The 21,983-nt window shown below is 56.0% G+C and overlaps 5 protein-coding genes across 5 annotated transcripts in view; 2 read left to right on the top strand and 3 right to left on the bottom strand.

The window, feature by feature from the left end:
- Positions 1-903: 903 nt before the first annotated feature.
- Positions 904-3,491, bottom strand: tubA2 (alpha tubulin). The gene is made up of 4 exons (XM_002950961.1): positions 2,744-3,491; positions 2,397-2,619; positions 1,829-2,191; positions 904-1,712 (listed from the first exon to the last, which is right to left on the bottom strand). The coding sequence occupies exons 1-4, from the start codon at positions 2,786-2,788 to the stop codon at positions 988-990; spliced, it is 1,356 nt and encodes a 451-aa protein (XP_002951007.1). The 5' UTR covers positions 2,789-3,491; the 3' UTR covers positions 904-987.
- Positions 3,492-3,697: 206 nt separating this feature from the next.
- VOLCADRAFT_91570 (uncharacterized protein) lies at positions 3,698-5,765 on the bottom strand (the record flags this gene model as incomplete). The annotated part of the gene is made up of 4 exons (XM_002950960.1): positions 3,698-3,968; positions 4,317-4,424; positions 5,148-5,308; positions 5,721-5,765. 4 exons carry the CDS (start codon positions 5,763-5,765, stop codon positions 3,698-3,700), a joined length of 585 nt encoding a protein of 194 aa, XP_002951006.1.
- A 564-nt stretch (positions 5,766-6,329) lies between these two features.
- VOLCADRAFT_60981 (uncharacterized protein) lies at positions 6,330-11,835 on the bottom strand (the record flags this gene model as incomplete). Its single annotated transcript, XM_002950959.1, has 8 exons — positions 6,330-6,392; positions 6,825-6,986; positions 7,539-7,601; positions 8,019-8,063; positions 8,280-8,395; positions 8,802-8,942; positions 10,681-10,855; positions 11,569-11,835. 8 exons carry the CDS (start codon positions 11,833-11,835, stop codon positions 6,330-6,332), a joined length of 1,032 nt encoding a protein of 343 aa, XP_002951005.1.
- Positions 11,836-12,203: 368 nt separating this feature from the next.
- VOLCADRAFT_81325 (uncharacterized protein) lies at positions 12,204-20,474 on the top strand. The gene is made up of 15 exons (XM_002951057.1): positions 12,204-12,620; positions 12,778-12,909; positions 13,630-13,722; positions 14,292-14,348; positions 14,568-14,682; positions 15,122-15,162; positions 15,352-15,443; positions 15,860-16,020; positions 16,576-16,658; positions 17,116-17,198; positions 17,413-17,497; positions 17,894-17,934; positions 18,383-18,416; positions 18,716-18,785; positions 19,136-20,474. The coding sequence occupies exons 1-15, from the start codon at positions 12,489-12,491 to the stop codon at positions 19,246-19,248; spliced, it is 1,332 nt and encodes a 443-aa protein (XP_002951103.1). The 5' UTR covers positions 12,204-12,488; the 3' UTR covers positions 19,249-20,474.
- Positions 20,345-21,983, top strand: part of VOLCADRAFT_91567 (uncharacterized protein) — a gene marked incomplete at both ends in the record, with an annotated part of 2,971 nt that continues 1,332 nt past the window's right edge. Inside the window, 2 exons of the mRNA XM_002951056.1 lie at positions 20,345-20,451; positions 20,987-21,110. Coding sequence (XP_002951102.1) covers positions 20,345-20,451; positions 20,987-21,110 — 231 coding nt within the window. The remainder of the gene's footprint in view (positions 20,452-20,986; positions 21,111-21,983) is intronic.

Here is a 21,983-nt window from a genome sequence, read left to right as displayed (position 1 = left end):
ACACGTTTGTGATATGGATGTTCTCACCTGAATTTGCCAGAGCACACCACCTTAATGAACCCCGGCTATAGTCTTTAGGTTAACCTAGGTGATTGGAGCCTAAATCAAGTTGCTTTGCAACTATGTATTACAGCTTTTTGCAACCCTTCCTGGCCCCACACGGCGCAGCCGTACACGCTTCTTTGATCTCGGACGCATGTTATAATGGCTTTTAGCATCTTGCACATAGTGGCCACGTAATGAAAGAGCATAGAGTACAATAGCAAGGGAACTCAAGGGACCACTGAACGACTCAGTAGCTAGTGAGGATCCATGCGCCAGGCATCATGGCATGCCGAGTGAGGATCCATGTCGCCATGCGTCATGCTATTGAAAGCAGTGGCGGAGCTGCGATTATTGCCACTGATTGCTCCTTCGAGATGGCTAGGATAGCGATGCTGGCGATGTACGGCAGACTGAGAGGCTTCCCTATGGTAAATGAAATTAAAGCGAAAGACCTGTGGAGCACTTGGGGTTGCATTTGGAGGCAATAAATAGGCCCAAATTACCACACCTCGAGCATTCGTATTGCACAAACACAAATCAAGCTGTATTCTTGCGAATGGGTACGCTATCTTAGATTGCATCGCAAGACTACGAGACATTCATTGTACATGAAGTTCTCTGATGATTCACGCTCACGCCAGTGACAAGTGTTTGTTTGTGTTTATGTTCGGTTTTGGTCCTTGACGCGCTGAAGATCAATTTTCAAGTTTGCTGCATTCGTATAACACATCCATATTCATATATGCTTATGTGAAGACAAGCTGAGCTTATTTTGAACATGGTTCCTTCCCTCCAACCATGCTGACGCAAACCACCAGTGCTTGTTTATGTGCGGTCGCATGGACACAGCGTAACAAATACTTCCGTCAATGGTTACACAATAATGCAGTTTCACATTGCAGGAGGACAAATGCACGGAGTCAAAAGACCGCTTCTATCCGTCTAGTACTCCTCGCCCTCGCCCTCGCCAGCGCCCTCAGCGGACTCAGCGCCGACCTCCTCGAAGTCCTTCTCCAGAGCTGCCAGATCCTCACGCGCCTCGGAGAACTCGCCCTCCTCCATGCCCTCACCGACATACCAGTGCACGAACGCACGCTTAGCATACATCAGATCGAACTTGTGGTCAAGACGGCTGAAGATCTCGCCAATGGCAGTGCTGTTCGAGATCATGCAGACAGCGCGCTGCACCTTGGCCAAGTCACCACCAGGCACCACGGTCGGCGGCTGGTAGTTAATACCGCACTTGAAGCCGGTGGGGCACCAGTCGACGAACTGAATGGTACGCTTGGTCTTGATAGTGGCCACAGCGGCGTTGACGTCCTTCGGCACGACATCGCCACGGTACATCAGGCAGCAAGCCATGTACTTGCCGTGACGTGGATCGCACTTCACCATCATCGAAGCGGGCTCGAAGGCAGCGTTGGTAATCTCGGCGACGGACAGCTGCTCGTGGTAGGCCTTCTCAGCCGAGATGATGGGGGCATAGGAGCTGAGCATGAAGTGGATGCGGGGGTACGGCACCAGGTTGGTCTGGAACTCAGTCACATCGACGTTAAGAGCACCATCGAAGCGCAGGGAAGCAGTCAGGGAGCTGATAACCTGGGCAATCAGGCGGTTGAGGTTGGTGTAGGTCGGGCGCTCGATGTCCAGGCTGCGGCGGCAGATATCTGCATAGTAAAGAACAGTAGGTTAGGAACTGCCTGAGCAATAATATGTGAAGTACCTACTGATTCACTGACACAGTGCCTAAGCTATAACGACATCAAAAGCAGCATCTTCGTACCGTAGATGGCCTCGTTATCGAGCATGACAGCAACATCGGTGTGCTCCAGAAGGGAGTGGGTGGACAGGACCGAGTTGTATGGCTCGACGACAGCCGTCGACACCTGAGGAGACGGGTAAACAGTGAAGCCCAGCTTGGACTTCTTGCCGTAGTCAACCGACAGACGCTCCAGCAGCAGGGAACCCAAGCCGGAGCCAGTGCCGCCACCAACGGCGTTGAAGACCAAGAAACCCTGCAGACCGGTGCAGTTGTCGGCCAGCTTGCGGATGCGGTCCAGGGCCAGGTCAACAATCTCCTTGCCGATTGTGTAGTGGCCGCGGGCGAAGTTGTTGGCGGCATCCTCCTTGCCGGAGATCAGCTGCTCTGTAAAGCGCAAGCCAGACAATCGATAAGAGTTAGAAGACGCAAATTTTAAATTCTGTCCAGGAAGATTACCAGGCACATTAAGGCATAGAAACGCACTAGCGCAAACTTCTAAGCGATAAACAAAGCACTGCTGTTTTTACCGAACGTCTCATGTCTACATTTTATATTGCAGAACTAACAAGTACCATTCCTACTTCCCTACCAGGGTGGAACAGCTGGCGGTAAGTGCCGGTGCGGACCTCGTCCACGACAGTGGGCTCCAGGTCCAGGAAAATGCAGCGCGGCACGTGCTTGCCGGCGCCAGTCTCGGAGAAGAAGGTGTTGAAGGCGTCGTCTCCACCACCGATGGTCTTGTCCGATGGCATCTGGCCGTCAGGCTGAATGCCGTGCTCAAGGCAATAGAGCTCCCAGCAGGCATTGCCAACCTAAATGTGAAGATAAGAGGGAGAGGAGAAGATATTCATGGTAAGGCCAGGAGCGCTGGGCCGCGGGGCGATATTATCGCGCGCTCATTTTCATGAAGAAAAGCACGAGAAACTGTATTCTTACCTGGATACCGGCCTGGCCGATGTGGATGGAAATGACCTCACGCATGGTTGATTTTAGACGGAAACGGAAGGGGTCCTACCGTTGGGTTGCGCGAGGCGTAATGACCTGCGTCCCAACTAGAAGTTTAAGATACTGTGGGTAAAAGTTACAAAGGCAGACTGAATACTGAAGGGCGCTTTGCGCATTTGAACTATTTGGCGCTCCAGGGGGCCTCAGCTTGCCGGAGGTTCTAAGAATGAACGACCCGTACGCACATTCCTATCACCTCGAATTAATGCACGATATACAGTGCATCTCTCTTCTTCAGCCTCTCTGCTGCTCATGTAGTCAGGCATGCTTATCCTCGCCAACAGCTTCTCCACCCCGTCAGGATATGTCTTAGTGGACGATCAGGTTCTTAATTAGAAAGCTATGCTCATTGTCCTGGTTTGCTATCAATTTGATCTTTCGGTGATTTGAACCGAGGCGCTAATACACCAACGCGACCTTTTGCACGCATTCATTTCCCGCAAATAATGTAGAGGACCCGGCTTAAAGTTGTCTTGTTTCCAGTCGAAATCTTCCTAGTCAGGGCGCAACGCGTATCAATTATCGCACAATTCTCGTGCCACCGCCTAAAGTTGTCCAAATGCTTCCATTGCGGGATATTGTCGAGATAGAACTCGAACTCAGTGAAAAGAATTATGTTAGGTTAACCTGGCGTAAATCTCTTTTCCGCATAAATGGGGCCGCTCCTCTTCCATCTGGGATCCCCGAATCAATGCATGCGCACACAAGAACTCAAGGGCATAGGCACGTGTTTACTCTCTGTGAACGAGCCCATGCTACTTCTGTATAACTCTGCAATAGTCCAGTGGTTGCGTCGATACCAAGGGCCGGGTCGCAACGTCCTTCCCGACAGATACCGGAAACGACTCGGGCACCGGTGTATTTCCGAAACGGTGCTTTGGCAACCTATTTTCTTACGCTGGTTAACACCGCAGCATGCTGCCTGCCCATGGTGTCATTTCCGCCGTCGGCATCATTACTGTCGGCATCATTACTGTAGGTGGTTCTGGTGCCATACACCCTCAGCAGTACTCCAAAACCCATGGAGTGCCATACACCCTCAGCAGTACTCCAAAACCCATGGAGTGCGAACCAAACCATTGCTTGACACTGCGGGTCCTCTACCCGAATTACGCCAGCTCTGACATTCCTCCGCATTCCTACGACAGCATTTCGCCTAGCGAACACGTGGTGCATTTGACTGGGGAGGATACTACGGGTTACAAAAGTATAAGCAACCTAGCTGGTGCGCCTCATTTTGCTCATTCCAAAGTAGAAAAACAAAACAGTACGTGCCAGAAAATTTACGAACGCCGAAACCCAGCGCGCATCCGGCGGAGGTGCACCACCGGTTTGTGCATTTAAGCGGCAATGCGGCTTGGCTCTTAGGGCGTCATCTCCGTTCTTTCCACCAGCGCCGTTACCGCCTATAAACTAGCTGCCATTCTTCATTCTCTCCTCAGCACTTTAGTTCTGCCCCGGACACCAAGTACTTGTGACAACCCTAACGAGCAAGGCAACGCACCTGTTCCCGGACCACCATAACCTCCCCCTAGAGTTTGAACACCCGTCGCGGCTGGAGCGAACGGCCGTGCGTGCATGCGTGCGCGTGTGACTATCCACAAGCCGTGACCTGAAGGCAAGTAAGCAGTGAGTGCACCTCCAATCCAGGTCTGGCCAGCAAGGCCACACACTCTCCTCCACGCCCACTGCTGCGACGTTGCTCCAGGAGGCGGTGCGACACGGAGAGCACCTCCCCCAACGAGCAAATAGGGTCTCGCATGTAAACACGGCTCAGCACAGTCAGGCGTTATGAAATGAACCTTAAACCCCCGGCCCCATGCACCGCCACCGCCACTGGTGGCACCTATCCCCCACCACCTCGCCGCAAAGGAAACCACACAACATAGCTAACACCTACATGTCGTATTTTTTATCCAATCCGTTCAAAAACGGGCTCCCACACGAAATGCCCATGGCAGGCGGCTTGGACGCCAGCAAGCGCGCTGTGACATATCCTTCTTCCCGGGACGAGCTCTAAATATCTTCAAAGGCTTTCCCCTCCCGAGTGCTCAGCGTACATCGGACGCGGCGGTGCCCCAACTTTCTTCCGCTACACCTCTACACCGACCGGAGCTAGGACTCAGCAAAGCATGAGCTTAAGCCGAGGACAATGCACACCGCCATGGCCAGCCCAAGCATACATGTGGCCTTGCTGAGGGGCGGTTAAGCAGATAGGCAGGCAGGCCTCTCACCTGTCCTGTCCTGCTTCCTCTTACCACACCTCCATTCCCCCCCTTCTTGACCACGGGGTCCGATCAATTTCTTCGTGCATTCTCCTCTTGCACGCACGCACCTCAACTCCCCAAACACATCGGACACGGACCCAACCATGCAACATGTGGCGGTGCGGCAGCCCACCGGTAGCTGTCCATCTAGTCCGGACCCCTGACAGTACGACAGCACGGAAACCAGACCCCGTAGGGTGAGGGGATTGAAATGATTCCTGGACGATACCTGGTACGACGGCAAACCAACCGGCACGGCAGCCGCACAACGGCGCTATGGATGCAGGGCTAAGGGTTCGCACCGGCACGGCAGCCGCACAACAGGGACGGGCGCGAGGGGGGCACGTGGGATGGGCTCGCAGGGGGAAGTCCCTTCCGAATGACACACACATACATACACACACATACAAATGCACAGGTACACACAGATACACGCACATACACACACACAGGTGTGCATGCGCGCGACAACCGAGACAGAGCCCGAATCGAGGACGTCCGTGGAAGCTACCGTACAGCGGCTTGAAGCCCCGGACACGGCACTACTGCGCCGCCGCACAGCCCGCACAATCTTACACCCCGACGGAAAGAGAAGAAGACAGACCTGTTCACTTTAACAGATACAATGCTAGCACCCTCACCACCAGCCACACATACACCGCCGATGTTCCCCCCCTGCCCCCCATTACTGAATGCCCTCTGCTGCGGCTGCTGCTGCTGCGGCTGCTGTTCTGCTAGTAGAGCTGATTGGCTCTAAGGCGGCGGCGGTGGCGGCGGCGGCCACAGTTATGCGATGCCAGTGCTGCGGATCTTTACTGCTTCAACGTAACAGCAGCCGCAACAGCAGCAGCGGCGGCGCCTTCCTGAGCACGCCAGCCAGCAATTTTCTCCATCGCGAGCAGTCACTCGTTCAACAGGCACACTCACTCGGCTGCTCCAATTACACCAGAGCTCGCTTCGCAACAACAACAAGAGGAGGTCGCCAGATCTTCTTCCTCCAGGGCTCTCTTCTCCTTTCCTCTCTTCACTTGCTCTCTCCTCTTTCCTCTTGCAGACAAAACGATTTCTCCTCCTCTCCCTCCTCCTCCAACCCCGCACCCAAGGACTAACAAACAAGACTAACTCTCTTCCCCATCTCTTAAATTGATTTGCAGATCGTTCCGTCGGTCCGTTCCGAAACCAGACCTCCCTTGTACTCGCTAAGGTGCCGATGTGTCGCTCCCCCCTGTGGCTCTTTTCATCTCATCTCATCAGCCCCACCGTACGATGGCTCCAGCCCAAGTGAGACCCGCTCCGAAACCAGCCATCGCGATCTGTCACAGAGCGAGCAACACAGCAAAACCGAGTAGCAACCAGACAGATCCGGCAAAGAGAGAGATGAGGAGAGGAGATGTGATCGGCAGCCGGGGGACGACGTCGGTGGAGGTCAGGCAGGCACATGGTGCAGAGAACCAGGAGGCAGCACAGGCGGAAATAAATGCGGAAATAAAAACGAGGGAAATACCCCTCCTCTTTTGACACACACACACACGAAACACACACACACACACACACACGAAAAACACACACAGAGGCGCGCGAGGGGGGGGTTAGCCAGCCCTGTGGCCCGGCCTTAGTCGGCGGCGGCGGCGGCTTAATCCCCCCTTTTTCCACCTGGTGCAAATGGTCCTCCGTCCTATGATCAGCCGCCCCTATCCCTACCCCTCCACCCTAATCACCCCACCCCACCCCGCCGCACCCACCACCACCTTTCCTTGACCGATCCCCCATTCTGAACTCGCCTTATCTCCCTTTTGAATTCGGCCGCCCCGTACGGCCTCATCCAGTGCCAGGGGAATGGACGCGGCGGAGGTGTTGCCGTACTGGGACAGGTTTGACACGACGCGCTCCGCCGGCAAACCCAGGCGCTATGTGTATGTATGTGTGCATTACCACGCGTGGATATGTATTAGTGATGAGAGGGAACAGTAGGAGGGGGTCGGTGGGGGAAAGACGAACCACGAACGAGTGAAGGTGCTGCCAGGGCAAGAGTGTACCAGACGTAGAACTCAGGAGGGGGGGATAGATGAAAACGCATTCGGGCAACTGCAGGGGCCCGAGTGGTGGCGCCCAGCGGGCCGCCAGGCGGCAACAGAAGGGAGAGGGGGTCGGTAAAACATTCCCTTGTGTGCCCGAGCCCGGGGTTCGGGGGTGACATGAACCAGGAGCGGTTGGGCAGGTGGGAATGAGGGAGTGGGGGAACATCGATACCGCGCGAGTTGTGTTACTTGCATTCATGCGCTGATTCATGCCTTTCCCCCCCGTCAGCAACCGCCTTGCAGCCCCGCACGTGATTTCCGCTCACCACCCAGCAATCCCTCACCATAACCTCCCCCATTGGGAGGTTCCCCATCGGACCTCCCAAATTGGAATCCAACCAACCGGGAAAAGCAGGAGGGCGCCACCACCGTCCGACCCACCTGTGCGGCCGCGTCCAGGATGCGCTGATTTGCCTGATGCATCACCAACCAGTCCACAGATTCCTGTGTGTGTGTTTGAATGGGAGGAAGAGGATTGTGGTTGTGGTTGGGAGGTTGGGAGAGCAGAGGGGGCGAGGGGGAGGCAATGCATGTGCAGCTGGGGGGGGAAGAAGTCTTACGCAAGGAGCAAAGGGCCCTTTACAACTGACATCTGAAGCAGCCGGCGGGAGGGGGGAGGGATGAAGTGACGGGGGCGCTGACAGAAATCGTTGCGTGGTGAAGATGGCATCAGCATCAGGGGGCGGAGCGGGGGTGGGAGGAGGAGGAGGAGGGGCAACGCAGGTGGTGACGCAACCCCAGGGGACCCGAACTCCCCGCACTAAAAACAACATGAAAACGAGAACGGCCCGGAGTAGGCTGGACGTTCGCCCCCTGACAACTCCCCGCGTCACACACGGGCGAGTTTGCCTCCGTCGCGACACTTGCCTTTGGCAGGTTGGCCTTTGCTAGCGCGCCGTCAATGACCTGGCGATGAGGGAGGAAAACGAAGGCGGGGGGAAATTTAGGCAGAGTGGGGGGGGAGGACGAACCACGAACGAGTGAAGCTGCTGCCAGGGCAAGAGTGTACCAGAAGTAGAACTGACCAAAAGGCGTTCTTAAAGGCGGCGACCAGAGGAGGGGGGAATGGAATCATAGGGTTTTAGGGTTTAAAACTGGCCACCAGGAATGCAGTACACCTACCGCCGGTACGGTCCGTACGGCGAATTTGAACACGTCCTGTCCGGCCATGTAGATATTGCTGTAAGCGGCGTGCGAGGAGGGGTCGGCTCCATCGGACAGGGGCTTCATGCCGCTTCCTAAGGACATGGGGGAAGGGACGGAGGGGGGAGGGGACGGAGGGAAAAGATAAATTCCATGGCGGGAATGTGCTGCGGGCGGGACGGATGGCGCGCCGAGGGGCACAAGGTCAAAGCCATGAGAACCCCGGCGCTACCCCCACCCTCCCAGCCCCAAGCACACGCCGACCCGCCTCCGCCACACCACGAGTCCACTACCTGCCAGCTCTCCGTCAGCGCCAAATCCCCCCAATGCCATAACCACCCAGCGGGGCAAACCCACCACTATCATACGCCCCCTCTTAAATTCCCAGATCCCATACACCACCATCCCCATCACCACCACCATCCCGTGTGCAATACGACTATCCTAACGCCGCTTATTCTCCCGGCACCCAGTGTTCCCCGCAGCTCCCCTCCTGCCTACCTGCGAATGTGCAATGAAGGTGCTTGTGTCCACCCCCGTCACTACCCATCTCCATGCCCAGAATGGCCCCAGGAGCTTCCGGGTCGGGGTTGGCAGTCACAACCACCGCTCCGCACCCGTCCCCGAACAGAATACACGTCCCTGAAGCGGCCAGCGGCATGGAGGAGCGGCGCGAAGGGGAGAAGAACAGAGCCGGCATGAAGGGGTGACGGACGCACGTAAGAAAAGGACCGCGAACACAGACGCACAAGATTCGTTCCCAGGGCGGAAGAGTCCGTAGTAACAGCTCCGGATGACGGGTCCGTACAAGGATCGCGAATACCACCTGCACAGCCCACTCTCGGTCCTGGCCTGCAAGCTTTGGCTTACACGCGCGCCTGCTAAGCTGCCTGAAAGATCGGTAGGCTGACCTAGAGCACACCGACCGAGCACAGGTGAGCGTCCCATGCCTGTACTATGGCGTTGCAGGTCTTAGGGTTTCAAACCCTGCTTTGTCCCATTTCTGCGTCATGTGTGTTTACGTGCCGTGTCGTAATAATGAACTGAGGCCGCAAGAAGCACACCATACCCGTTGAATAACTTTACCGAGGTTTACATGCTGTGTATGTAGTATTAACAAATGCGAGAGGCAGCATGATGTCCTCATATATTGGTCAATGTCCATTACGTGCCTGCATCAACCATCACATCGCGAGCAGGCACCCAGTGGCTAATGCCGCTATCTCTGATGCTGCGACTGCTACGCTGCAGATACTACTGCTGAAGGCTTTTTGCCGCCGCCGCTGCCAGTTTGTCCATCCAGCAGTACTGTGGCCGCTGAAGTATCGCCGCGTATGCGACAGCCGCCAAATCCGCCAACCCGCCCGAAGCTGTGGTGTCGTCGTCGGAACAACTCGCGGGAGCTCTTTACCAATCACTTTCTCTTCCGGAGTGTCCCCCTTCCGCCCCATACTTCTTCCCCACCTGCCGACCGTTCGCACCACAAAACCGTAATGCGCAAACCTGTGGTGCCGGGGTTGCGGCCGCCCACAGCGGCAAGTGGAGCCGCAGCGGCTGCCACGACCATGCCCCCGGATTCCTCTTACTCCGTTACGTTTTACGTTCTTTCCCATCTTCCTGACACGGTGTGTTTTAGGCTGACCTGGTCGGGTTTGGGGGTACGACCTGACCTGGTCGGGTTTGGGGGTACGACCTGACCTGGTCGGGTTTGGGGGTACGACCTGACCTGGTCGGGTTTGGGGGTACGACCTGACCTGGTCGGGTTTGGGGGTACGACCTGACCTGGTCGGGTTTGGGGGTACGACCTGACCTGGTCTGGCTGTAGCTGGGCGGCGGCGAGCGTTCCGAGCTAGCGCAGTGGGGCCACCGCTGGTGCGGGGGCCACCACAGTCACCTCCGCACTAACCCTAACGGGCAGTCGCCCCCTGCTGTCCGTCCTTAACCTTCCCCCCCCCGGCTCTTACGGGCACTCCCTCACGAGTGTGTGTACGGAACTTGTACTGTACTGCTGGGTCACATCCGACACTCTAACCGCATGGGCCAACACGTATTTGCTGCCCCAGCTAGCACCGCCCAAAATGCCTCAACTCCTCGCAACCCGAAGTCAGCTAGCCAACCGGTTGCGCTGGGGCTGGTCGATGACGACGGACTGCGCTTCATACCTCCTTTCCCCCTTCTAGCCCGGTGTTCTACACAGGATTGTTCGGGTCCCCAATACCCGCTACGGCTGCCCATTCTCAGCAGCTCAAAAACATCATGCACCCGACGGCACCAAATGGGCTCGCATCCAGTTCCAGCCCCCTGCACCAGTGCTACGGCTCCTAATACCCTGTACGGCGGCTCGTTCACGGCCCACGCACTCAGCGTGGCACCCGCTCACCTCGGTCCCGCCAGTCCACGAAGCGTGAGAGCGCATCTCCCCCCACCACAAGCACCGTCCGGAAGGTTCCGGCCCGGATGTACTGGGCGGCGGTCACCAGCGCCACCACGAAGCCACTGCAGGCCGCTGTCAGGTCAAAGGCAACTGCATGCCGAGCGCCAATGGACGCCTGAACCTGAGGGTGTGTGGTCGGGGTGCAAGATTTGTTTTGGGTGGCGGGACGGCGGGTTTCAGGTGGCTTCAGATGAGCGGTGCAGCGTCGCGGGCGGGATATGGAACGACGGAGGAGGGCTCAAGGGCAGGAGGCAAGGGAAGGCGCGGCCAATCCTGGGGAAGGGGTGGCTCAGGTGGATGAGGTGGACTGGTGGAGGGGCAGGCACGCAGGGGATGAGGGCTGGGACAAGTGATGCCGATGCAGAAGAGGGGTCGGGTGTGGGTGCGGAACCGTGGTGGTGGTGGTGCTGGTGTGTGGTGTGGGATTTCAGGTCGCAGAGCCGTTTCAGTGCTGCAACCGACCGATATGTGTGTCCGGCAAGCTGGGAGATTTGGGTCGCAGCCTTCGCCAGGTGCGCCGCTGATTCAGCGCCAATTGCTGAGCGCTGAGCAACGCACACGCCGAAAGCAGCTCCATCAACCCCTATCTTGCAAGTTAAAAAATAAAGGCATTTCAAATGGCCATCCAAACCAACAAGGCAGAATACTCTTTGGTGATTAGCCTATTGCACTGTAAACGACCTTGCGCGATGAAAGCGGCGGCCTGACCAAACTGGGCTGCCAAGTAAGTACGATGAAAAGCTTTAATCAGTAATAGATGTTTGGACTGTTGGCGCCGTCAGGATTGGCACGAGGGAGTGCGAACAAGCGGCCGTGAGCGTTACAAGACCCCACCTGGCATGCGCTGCCGAACACGTCATCCGGCGATGAGGTTGCAAATAGGACGAGGTCCACATCCTGGGCAGCAATGCCAGCCATCTCCAAAGCACGCTTGGCTGAGGCGATGCCGTGCTGGGCCAACGTCTCGCCCTTGCCGAGTACATGACGCTTCTTAATACCCGTGCGAGTCACGATCCAATCGTCGCTTGTCTCAACTAGCTTCTCCAAATCGTGATTTGTAAGATAGGTCTCTGGTACTGAGCTACCAACGCCGACGAGCATCTCCGCCGCGCTGCACTGCACAGCGCGCTGCTGCTGCTGCGCCGACGACGACCACCACAACGCCCGACGTGGCGGGGGCGCCGAGCGCGCCTGAAAGCATGATCCAGAAGCTTGCCGATGGCTTGTTTTCAACATTGCTGCTAATGTAGCAGTACCGTGTTTATGGTAATAGCTCAATTAAGCGTTCAGCACATCGCGGGTTATAATATTGCTGTGTATTCACAAAGTTTTCCTTAAATGAACTAATGCATACACATTTACAGCACGGGCGTTTTGTATTGTTACTGCACCTTGATCGGTCTCCATGCACGGACACCCTCGGGATCGTCAAAGCCACTGCAGAATTTACATTCAATACAAATTAGTGTAATTGACTTTATGATAACACCACACCATGCCATCTTAATATTGCGCACTAAGTCTTATTGAGATAGTTCCCGAGGAGACTTCAAGTTAACTCGATAACAACGTCCGACGCCAACTCAACACCTCCAGCGTGCTGGGTCTGGCCTTCATAGGTTAGGAGGGCCAGGCCCACAGCCATAGACTCAGTTTGGACCGCCGCCCCCGTTCGGAGCCTTTCGAGTTCTTTGGCAACAGCCTTTTGAGGCGTTAGACATTTAGACAGCTTTACGAAAGCACTGCAAGCAGAAATGGCAGCGAAGTTGAAGAAGTTCCTTCTTCGATACTATCCGCCTGGAATCATCTTGCAGTATGAAAGGGATGGCGCTATGAAGCAGAAGCCAATTGATCTGCTGGATCTTACACCAGATGTGGATGTCGAGGTATGGAGGCGCAAGGGGTGCCTATGTGTTCTTTGTGTCGATGGAAACATGCCTCTCAGTTGACTCTCGGTGTTCGTCTGGTAACCGGGCCATGGAACTCAGTAATGTGCCCATCTTGTAAGTGAATTATGCGACGCGGGTTTTGGCTGGGTTGCAGGTGTTGCTATCGCAAATAATCCGTCAGGAGCCGCTTATCAGTGAGAACCGGCGACCAGCGCTACGGCAACTCATACACAGATTAATCGATAAGATGCTGGAGCAGCAACACCACAGCTTCACGTTGTTCAAGGTGGGTCCCTTACAAGTGGGAAGTTTCCATGACGAGAAGATGCAAGACATGGGAGGGATGATACCACGCTTTCAGGCAGGGAGTCCCTGGCGCGGCCATGGCCGGGTATGAGTTTGCGCAGTGGTGGGCTTTCGCTCAACGCGGTCAACAGGGTCCCGCTCCTGTTGCTCCGGAACATTGTTGCGGGGTAACAAGGCTGGATGTCGGCTGCGGGATAGTAGTGTTAGCAGCTCGCTGCCGACTATGACATTCGCCTCATGGGTTAGGGTGCCAGGTATTGATTCGGGTACAAGGGGTGGGCGATGTTGTCCGTGGTGGGTTTTCTCTGGAGGCTCTCAGCCGGCGCATTGCCTACGGCTTTGGAGGCGCACCAGTGTGGTGTGATGGTGATACTTTCTGTCCTTTGGACAGCGTGCAAATATCGCAACAATTGCGAGATGGGGAGGGTGCTGCCGGTCCATGTTGCACGTTGGCCTGACCTCCCGGGAGCGAGCCTGCATGCCTGCCTGCATGCATCGCACCAACCATTCCGTAAACTGTAGCCCCGCCGGCAACCGTCGACCAACCCAACTGCATCTGCGTGTCGAAGCAAGTCATGCTCTTCTTTCACCTTCGCTGTGCATTACAAGCAAACCCACCCAGTCACCCAGGCTTTCAATCGCCCTTTGCATTGAGTTCCACTTAAACCAAATCTTTCTACCTCTCCTTTACGGACCTCAGGTGTTGCGCGCCCACATCCTGCCTCTGACCAACTGCGCATTTAATAAGAGCGGCGATCGCTTCATTACTGGGTCGTATGACAGGACATGCAAGGTGCTTACTGGGCGCGGGGTTCGGGCGGGCGGGGTTGCCCTGGGCTCTCATTTTCCTGTTTTATGGTCCATAAAACGGTCCGCTTGGATGCGTCTCAACTGTTGTTCGCTGGATTGCCGCAGCGGAGGCTGCAGGGAAGCCCTTGACCTGCTTGCATTTCGTCACCTGCCCTATGCCACACAGCTGGGCACGATAGTGATTTGCTATGCGGCCAGGCTTGCCGCTTAGAGAATGTGTTTCTCTGTTATGTGGTTTCTTTATTGTTTCTTGTGTACTTCGGGAATCTAGTTTACCTGTTGGACCGGTGTCTTGCGACCGCGGTTCATAGCAAGAATGAAAAGAAATTCATGAACAGGTAGCATGTGACAGTGAACGATTGCTTATCGCCGCAAACCAATCAATCCCGGCACATGAGAACCTGGGCATGTAAATGTGCTGTTGCGCATAGCCATTCCGCGTGCGTGCCCACCACCGCCACCACCCTTCAGCCTGGTGCCCAAGTACTTTAGCGGTTCGACCTTTGATACTCGCCCGCTCAATGCCCATCACGCAACCCTCGGTCCTGTCAGGTTTGGAACACGTTTACAGGAGAGGAGATTTTCACGCTGGAGGGGCACAAGAACGTGGTGAGTGGCGAAGAAATGCCACAGAAACAGAACACATTGGAGCTTCTACAAGTGAAATTGTGGGATTATTGAAGCGGAATACTCTCCATGTCCTGGTCTCCCCTGCCGGAGCCCTCTGCGCAGCCCAGCAAACTGGAGTGACCCTTGCGTTACGAACCCTCTTGCGACTGCCACCCCCTTCCGGCGGCCTTGGTTGTGTGGTGGATACGTCTCCCACAGGTGTACGCCATCGCGTTCAACAACCCGTACGGTGACAAGATTGTGACAGGCTCGTTTGACAAAACCTGCAAACTCTGGGACGCGTACACGGGGCAGCTGTACTACACCCTCAAAGGTGTTGAGGGAACGGGCTTGATTGCGGTTCTATATGCACGCGAGCCCCGGGACATACGTACACTCGCATAAGCGTTGGGCGTAGCATGACAGAGCTGCCACGTTCGTGCAAAGTTTGCCATTTCAAAGAGTTTTATGTGCGTTTCAACACCGCATTTCGATCCCCGAGAAACTTCTCGCCCGCGCGGTGATGCAGCGTCAGCGCCGGCCCTCGTCATGCGTCCTTTCTTTCGTGGACCCATGACTAGAGTATAAGCCCCGCCCCTCTTGCTTCCTTCCCGTCTCCCTGCGCTCCCAACGCGGTCATGCTAGGCTTTGCGGCAAATTTGGTCGGTCTAGTCACCCATCCGATTGCGCCTACCACTCCCCCGCTTGCTGGTCAATCACAAAGTGTCTACCTTTCTTCCGCTTTTCGCTTTCGGCAATCTCTTTGTTACCAGGTCACCAGACGGAGATCGTGTGTTTATCATTTAATCCACAGGTATGGGTTCGGAATGAAGCCGGAGGCATGGTGGTTTGTGACCCCTAGGACTTGTCGTACGGTGGTGCGGTGCATTGGGGGCCCGGGGTGACCTGCTGTCGGGGCCATGGCGCTTCTTCCCTCCCACTGTCTGTCCGCACCTTGCTGATGCCATGCCCTCTGTTCCCCGTTGGTCACGTCGTCCCCTAGTCGACCATAATCGCTACGGGCTCTATGGACAACACGGCGAAGCTGTGGGATGTGGAGACGGGACAGGAGCGGGCCACGCTGCAGGGACACAGGTGGGGAGGTTATGGCGGGGCGTCAGGGTTGCGTATTGGGACGATGGGAAATGCCGGCACGGGGAATGTGTTGTGGACTTAGCGGGAAACGTGGGGGACGAGGTGCGCTGCATAAGGGTGTCGCCAAAGGCACTTACCGATGGCTGGATGGTTGCTGATTGTTGAATAAGAGCGTTGAGTTGACGGCGGAAATTGCGGAAGGAACTCCGCAAGCCACTCAAGCGAGCAACTTGTAAAACCTTGCAAGGTATTCATGTCAAGGTGTTGAAACAAATCCCCGCGCGCTAGTCAGCCTGGCGCTCGCTGTCGTCCTTGTCGCTTCCTTCTGCTCCTCATCGTGTATGTTTTGTCGTAAAGTCACAACGTATATTGCGCGAAATTTTGTGTAATCCTGCCGTGAAATATTTCCTGGACAGAGCGGAGATTGTGAGCCTGGGCTTCAACACGGGCGGTGACCTGATCGTGACGGGCTCCTTTGACCATGACTCGCGTCTATGGGATGTGCGCACGGGGCAGTGCGTGCACGTGCTCAGCGGCCACCGAGGGGAGGTCTCGAGCACGCAGTTCAACTATGCGGGTGGGTGAGGGGGGACCGGACCTGTATATGCAGAATGCAAGCCCTTAGTATGAACTGCACATGGAGGACCGCGGGCAGGATAGGAGGGAGCATTGGGGGAAAGGGTGGCCAACCCGCGATAGGTAAGAGATGTCAGGTAGGGTTTGTGCTTGGGTTTGTAGAGGTCTGCCACAGGGTTAGACATGGCACGGCGATTAGACGTGGAGCAGGAAGGGAGCGGAAGGGCGTTGGCCCATCGTAGCCATGCAAGCGGAGCGCCCACATTCCATTACCAGGATTGAATATGGGATAGCGGCTAATGATCTCATGTTTGCGGAGACAGGGGTGCCATCTATGTGCGTCGGTATAAAGGTGTTGCCCACATCCGTAGCTTCAGGCCGAGGCTGTTATTATTGCGAAGTCGTTAACAGTATGTGCGCACCGCCGTCGGCATCTCCGTCCAAATCTACATCCATGGTTGGTTTGGCCCCAGTCCGTTGGGCTTTTTCCCTTCCAGTAGGCAGTTTCCATCGTATACAACCTATCGCGTCACTGCACGACTGTCGGCACATGCAGGCACGCTGGTGGTCAGTGGATCCATCGACTGCACCTCTCGGCTCTGGGATGTGCGTAGCGGCCGGTGCCTTTCGGTAAAGCAGGTAAGTCACATGCCAAGTCGGGTCCCCAGTCGGGGCGAAGGGTCTGTGTTGTAGTTTAATTACGGTTATCGCTGTTGTTTTCGAAACTGACTGGGGGTTGGCACGTGCACCCATATATCTCAGTCCATTTTACTCCAGGTTTAAAGCCCCATATGTCTGTGGGGTTGTTCTGGGTGTGTTAAACGTGGGGCTGTATGGCCGCCTTGTGCATCCCCGGACCAGCGCGGCACGCGTTGCTGACGTACCGGCTGAAAAAAAGAGGCCTAAATGCGTCGGCTTGCTTTATTCACAGCAAAGGCCATTGGTTTACGAGGCAACGGTGATGTGAACTTCACCTGCCTAAACCTAAGAGATTTTTAAGGGACAGAAAGATTTCAGTTAAGGTCTTGTACTGTTTTTGTATCATCATCATGTCTTGACGGCTCTGTGGGCCACATAAATGTTGTTGTTCTCGCAGGGCCACACCGACGAGGTTTTGGATGTGGCCTTTGACTCGGCGGGGACAAAGTTCGTGTCGGCGTCGGCAGATGGGACGGCCAGGTAACCGCTTTCTACCCCGCAGCTACCCCTGCGATTGCTTGTGCGTGTTGCATGTGTCCTCCTACGGTATAGCTGGTGTGGTAACTTCGGTCCATCTGAAGGTTTTTGGACCTGCTTGATGGCTCATCAAATGTACGAGAGATCACCTAGCACGTTATTCCTGACCGCTGTTGGTCGGCTCCCTGCCCGCTCTCGCCTTGTAACTCCCTTTCAGGCTCTACCACACGCTGACCGGGGTGTGCAATCACACACTGGTGGGGCACGAGGGCGAGATCAGCAAGGTGGCTTTTAACCCGCAGGTGAGCCGAGAGGGGTATGGGAAAGGTGGGGACTGGGACCTGGCATGACCGCTGAACGCCAGTGGCCCGGGAGCGGGGAGTTCCCGTCACGGTGTTTTCAGAAAGGGGGGCCCAGATGTGCACCAATGTATTTTCGGTCTAGGTACACCTAGGAAAAGGTCTGGGGAAAGTGAGGCAGGTCAGGGTTGGGGGATTTGCCGGCCCTGTGAATGTGACTGGGGCCCGTAACGTTTGCGACATACTAGGCATGCACGTGGGCTGTCAAATCCCGTTAAAAGCAACGCTACAATTTACAGGACGTGATGGCGTTTCTGTGATGTGGGCATGAAGCCAAGGCTGCACTCGTACGCTTGACCCTCCTCCTGTGTGGCCTCATCGTCTTATTGTCGGCCACAGGGTACACGCCTGATCACGGCATCGTCGGACAAGACCTGCAGGTGCGAGTGGGGGAACCTTGGCGTGCGCAACAGCCCACGTTGAGCATCTCAGCTAGGGCGGGGCGGCTTGACGCATGGCAACAAACATTCCATTCCTTCCTGGTGCCCAATTCCATCAAATAGTCCAGCTCAGGACAGGGCATTTATTCAACACGTGTTGCTCCAACCTTTAACCGAGCCAGTTGCACTTGTTACAAGTTCTCGCTTGCAACCGCTTAGCAAAAACGTAACGTATTCGGCTTGCATGCACCGCATGCGTGAACCCTAAGTATAAGTTTGGAGAAGCAGTCAGAGATACTGTGATTTGTCGTAATTCTGAGGTTTAAGTAATAAGGCGCGTGACGATGCCATTGACTTCAGCTGTGTGGTGTACCATGTCCGTGTTGAGACAGTGCAATCCGTCCTAACCCGACACCTGCTGCTACTTTTCCTTCCGCTCTTGCCGCAGGCTGTGGGACTGTGACTCGGGAGAATGCCTACAGGTATGGGCGGGAGACCTGCTAGCGGCCTCAGATTTGTATGGTGGAAGCGGGTGCCGCATTGATTCCTCAAAGTGTCTAGTGTGGTAGGCAGCGGGGTGTAGGGTGTAGGTACGAGCGGAAGCAGGCTGGATGCCCCGCTTAGTTGCGCGGGTGATCCGTGCCGTCGTGTTCCGACCTTGTGTTTATCGCCTCGCCCTCCTTCATAACGGCATGCCCTCGGTTTCCTTGGATGCGTTTCGTTTTTTGCTTCACCACCTCACGGCGATGCTTGCAAATACCTGCCATATCTGTCATTGAAGGTCCTGGAGGGCCACACGGACGAAATCTTCAGCTGCGCTTTCAACTACGAGGGTGATTTCATTATTACGGGTGCGTGGTTGCGGCCGCATGGCGCGTTATCCGCGGTGTGGGAGGGGGAGGGTGGGGTTAAAGAGGCGTGTAGGAGTGGATTGAGATGACGAGGAGGGACGGGTAGCCGGCATTATGCGTTAAGGGCCGAGGATGGGAGGAGGACAGAGACGGGGGATTATATGGGCCACCGACGCGGCACATACCTTCTCCTTTGCTGGAAGGTGCCACGCTGGCTTGGGCCCGGAAGACGAGCCGGAAAGCGGCATGTTTTCGTTCTACACAATCACCTGCGGGCCGTCAATTCTCTGGCACTTAGCTCCTGTGGCCCTGCCCCTCACACTTGCCGTCCCCTCTCACCTGCACCTTAGGTTCTAAGGACAACACGTGCCGCATCTGGAAGGCCCTCACCGCCTCCAGCCAGCCGGGGGCACCGGGCGGGCCCGGGGCCAGGCCGCAGACGGCCTTCAGCTACAACGACTAGACAAAAGGGATTTGCAGCATCGCGGAGGAGTGTGGAACAGAGGCCTAAGGCCTAGGGAGGTGGAGTAGGCTGGGAAGGCATGATCCGCAGCATGCTGCACGTCGCCTTGGGATTATGCTCCATGTTGGTGGCACCATGCTGTTCTGCTATGCCCTGTCCTAGCTTGTGTAGTGTAGCGAGCGGGCAGGGGGTGAGGATGGCCACTAGACCCGAAGCAGGGATGTAGGGGGCCTGTGCCTGCAATCAGCCTGTGTAGAATGATGTGTCTCTGGATTGCAGTTGCATGTTCTGTACCGTACGATGTTTGGGAGGAGCGCTGGTTACAGGAGGGGCGCTGCTTGCAAGGCACCTTGAGTTGGGCGGGCCATGCATGGATGGGAGCACAAAGCACCTTCCAGCATACGGAAGCTCAAAGCCCGCAGGGCATTGGGGCCTGCAGCAGAACGGTGGAGGGTCAGTCGCGAAGGTGTGCCGGGATTGCTTCTGCGTGCAGCTAGGTAGGTCAACATGGGGCATGTGCGGCTACGCCTTCCTCCTATGCGTGCTTGTGTGGCCGCGCGTGTGTGTGCATGTGTGTCATTAATGGACGACAGGTCCTGAGTATGGGGCGATACCTGGATAAGAGATGTGGAGCACTGCAGAGGAAGACGTAGTCTGGGGAGGTTTTGCAAGGGGTGGGCCGTGCCACGTGGTGCAATGGCATATGCTGCTGCAACTGCAGCAGCAGGTGGCAGTACCGAGGGCTGTGATGGCGGACCTGACGGTGACGTGTTTTTATGGGTGTGATTGTAACAGCCGTGTAGTGACTGCGGGCCAGCGCGCAAGTGCCGTGAGGGCGAACAGGATGACGCAGACAGGGTTGGGGGTGACAAGAGGCCGTGCGACAAAATTATGTTTGGTGCTCGGGTGGCGCTTATGCCGAGTTGGTGTCCGGGGTGGTGTAGGTGACCTTACAGCGCTGTCGCCGGCAAGTAGGACTGCAGTCATGGACGCAGGCAGGCAGGGTGTGGGGATTAGTGCCGTACGAGGGACGGGTCCTGTTGTTTCTGCTAGAGCCCTTTCCGCTCTCGGGCCTGTGGCAGTGCACTAATGGATTATGAATTGCGCCTGTGTGGAGCGGGCGCTAAAACTCAGTGTGTGCGTGCGCAGCGCGCACCAGAAACGAGCATTCCAGCTGAACAACTTGGTAGCGTGTGGTTGGAGGTAGTTGTAACCACACCCTAGGCTTCCATCACTGTAGGACTCAATTGCGGGCTGCAGTGCTGGGATTATTGACTAAAAATCCCTGATTCTCCGATTGCCAGTCAGTGCAAACGCCATCCGTCGCGTCTTTCACGCAACCAAGTTGGCGAGCCGGAGTTCGTCGAAAAAGTTGGAAAAACTGGCTAGGTTCCAGGACCCAGCCATCGAGCTAAGATCTCTCGCGATGTGGAAGTGTTGGCATTGCTCGCAGGTGCTCTGTTCGCCCAACGATCTCCGCATCCACTGGATGCCTGTGTTGGAAGAAAGCGAGCTGAGCACTGCATACCGCAGTTAGCGCGGACTAAACAACAGAGATGCTGAAGATCCCTTTGGAATTCTTTTCGTTGCACTGCACGTCCCTTAGGTTCAGATACCAGTAGCTAAAGCTGCACAGACCAAGCTGAGTCCAGGGAGGCCTTAAGTCGTTGCCGACTCGCTCTTACCACGATTGGGGAGGTACGGCAGCTTTGGAGCCTGTCGGCTCTGGCAGCTGCAGGATTCTGGCAGGAGTCCGGCAGCTGCAGGAGTACCTTTGCATTAACATTTCTGACTGCGAAACAGATCATATCTACTTGTGCAGGGGCGTTTATTCTGCTCCATTGCAGCGCTTCGCAAAAGCGGTGCGTAATGGGTGGGTTGGGCGAATGACGAGATTCCAGCACGACGCTCGCGGCTGCTGCACTCTGCGCTGCCCCGACCATAACTGCACAACTATTGTGACATATGTCACCCACGGAAATAACACCTTTTTGGTATGACTTTTCTTATTTTTGCCATGTACGATGATAGCCATCGGGCGCAAGCACAAGTCTCGTCACCACTGAGTGAGAGCCACGCTTCGTCACACTGAGAGTCACGCCTCGCCATGCCAGGCACAGTGGCTAACTGAATAATAATAATAATAATAATAGTACGCCGGCCGGGGCCTGGCGTGTGTTAAGGGGGTGGGGAACTGAGGGGCGGCGTAGCCGCTCCTGTATGCCCGCACCACCGTGGGAAACCGTTCGGGTTGTACCGGTTACTTGACTGTACCCTCCAGTACTCGCCGCGCCCGGATAATCGTGCCCGCTGCTTCGATTGTTTGCCGGTGGAGGTGCAGGCAGGTCTTCTGGGCCTGCTCAGCGGACGAGCCGAGTCTGCACAGTAGCGGTTTTAGTGTGTTGGTTAGTGTCCCAGTACTTCCCAGGGTGACAATTTGCGCCTCGGTGTAGTGCACCGTCCAGCCTGCTTTCGTGAGTTCCTCTGTTAGCCGTGCATGCTGTGCGGTTTTCTGTTCGAGTTTGTCGGAGTGCTGCAGGTCACTGGTGTAGCCCACTTCAACAATGTATACATCGTGCTTGGATTTGCACTCCGGCCCCTGGTACCGTTTGCGCTTGGTTCTGTGCGCGGGGAGGTCGGGGATGAACATGATGTCTGGGCGGAGGCGACGGATTTCCTCGTCCGCTAAGTGTGGCAGCATCCATTTGGGGACGCGCGTCCCACTGCAGTACGGC

This window comes from Volvox carteri, assembly GCF_000143455.1.
Source record: "Volvox carteri f. nagariensis unplaced genomic scaffold VOLCAscaffold_21, whole genome shotgun sequence".
Taxonomy (NCBI): domain Eukaryota; kingdom Viridiplantae; phylum Chlorophyta; class Chlorophyceae; order Chlamydomonadales; family Volvocaceae; genus Volvox; species Volvox carteri.
This window is presented reverse-complemented; position numbering and strand designations above follow the sequence as displayed.

Excerpts from the sequence above, each read along its gene's own strand:
- tubA2 (XM_002950961.1), bottom strand. The coding sequence starts at position 2,788 with ATGCGTGAGGTCATTTCCATCCACATCGGCCAGGCCGGTATCCAG. Across the intron at positions 2,620-2,743 it reads TCGGCCAGGCCGGTATCCAG|GTTGGCAATGCCTGCTGGGA; the intron begins GTAAGAATACAG and ends CTTCACATTTAG. Across the intron at positions 2,192-2,396 it reads CCGCCAGCTGTTCCACCCTG|AGCAGCTGATCTCCGGCAAG; the intron begins GTAGGGAAGTAG and ends TGCGCTTTACAG.
- VOLCADRAFT_81325 (XM_002951057.1), top strand. The coding sequence starts at position 12,489 with ATGGCAGCGAAGTTGAAGAAGTTCCTTCTTCGATACTATCCGCCTGGA. Across the intron at positions 13,723-14,291 it reads CGTATGACAGGACATGCAAG|GTTTGGAACACGTTTACAGG; the intron begins GTGCTTACTGGG and ends CGGTCCTGTCAG. Across the intron at positions 17,935-18,382 it reads TCGTCGGACAAGACCTGCAG|GCTGTGGGACTGTGACTCGG; the intron begins GTGCGAGTGGGG and ends CTCTTGCCGCAG.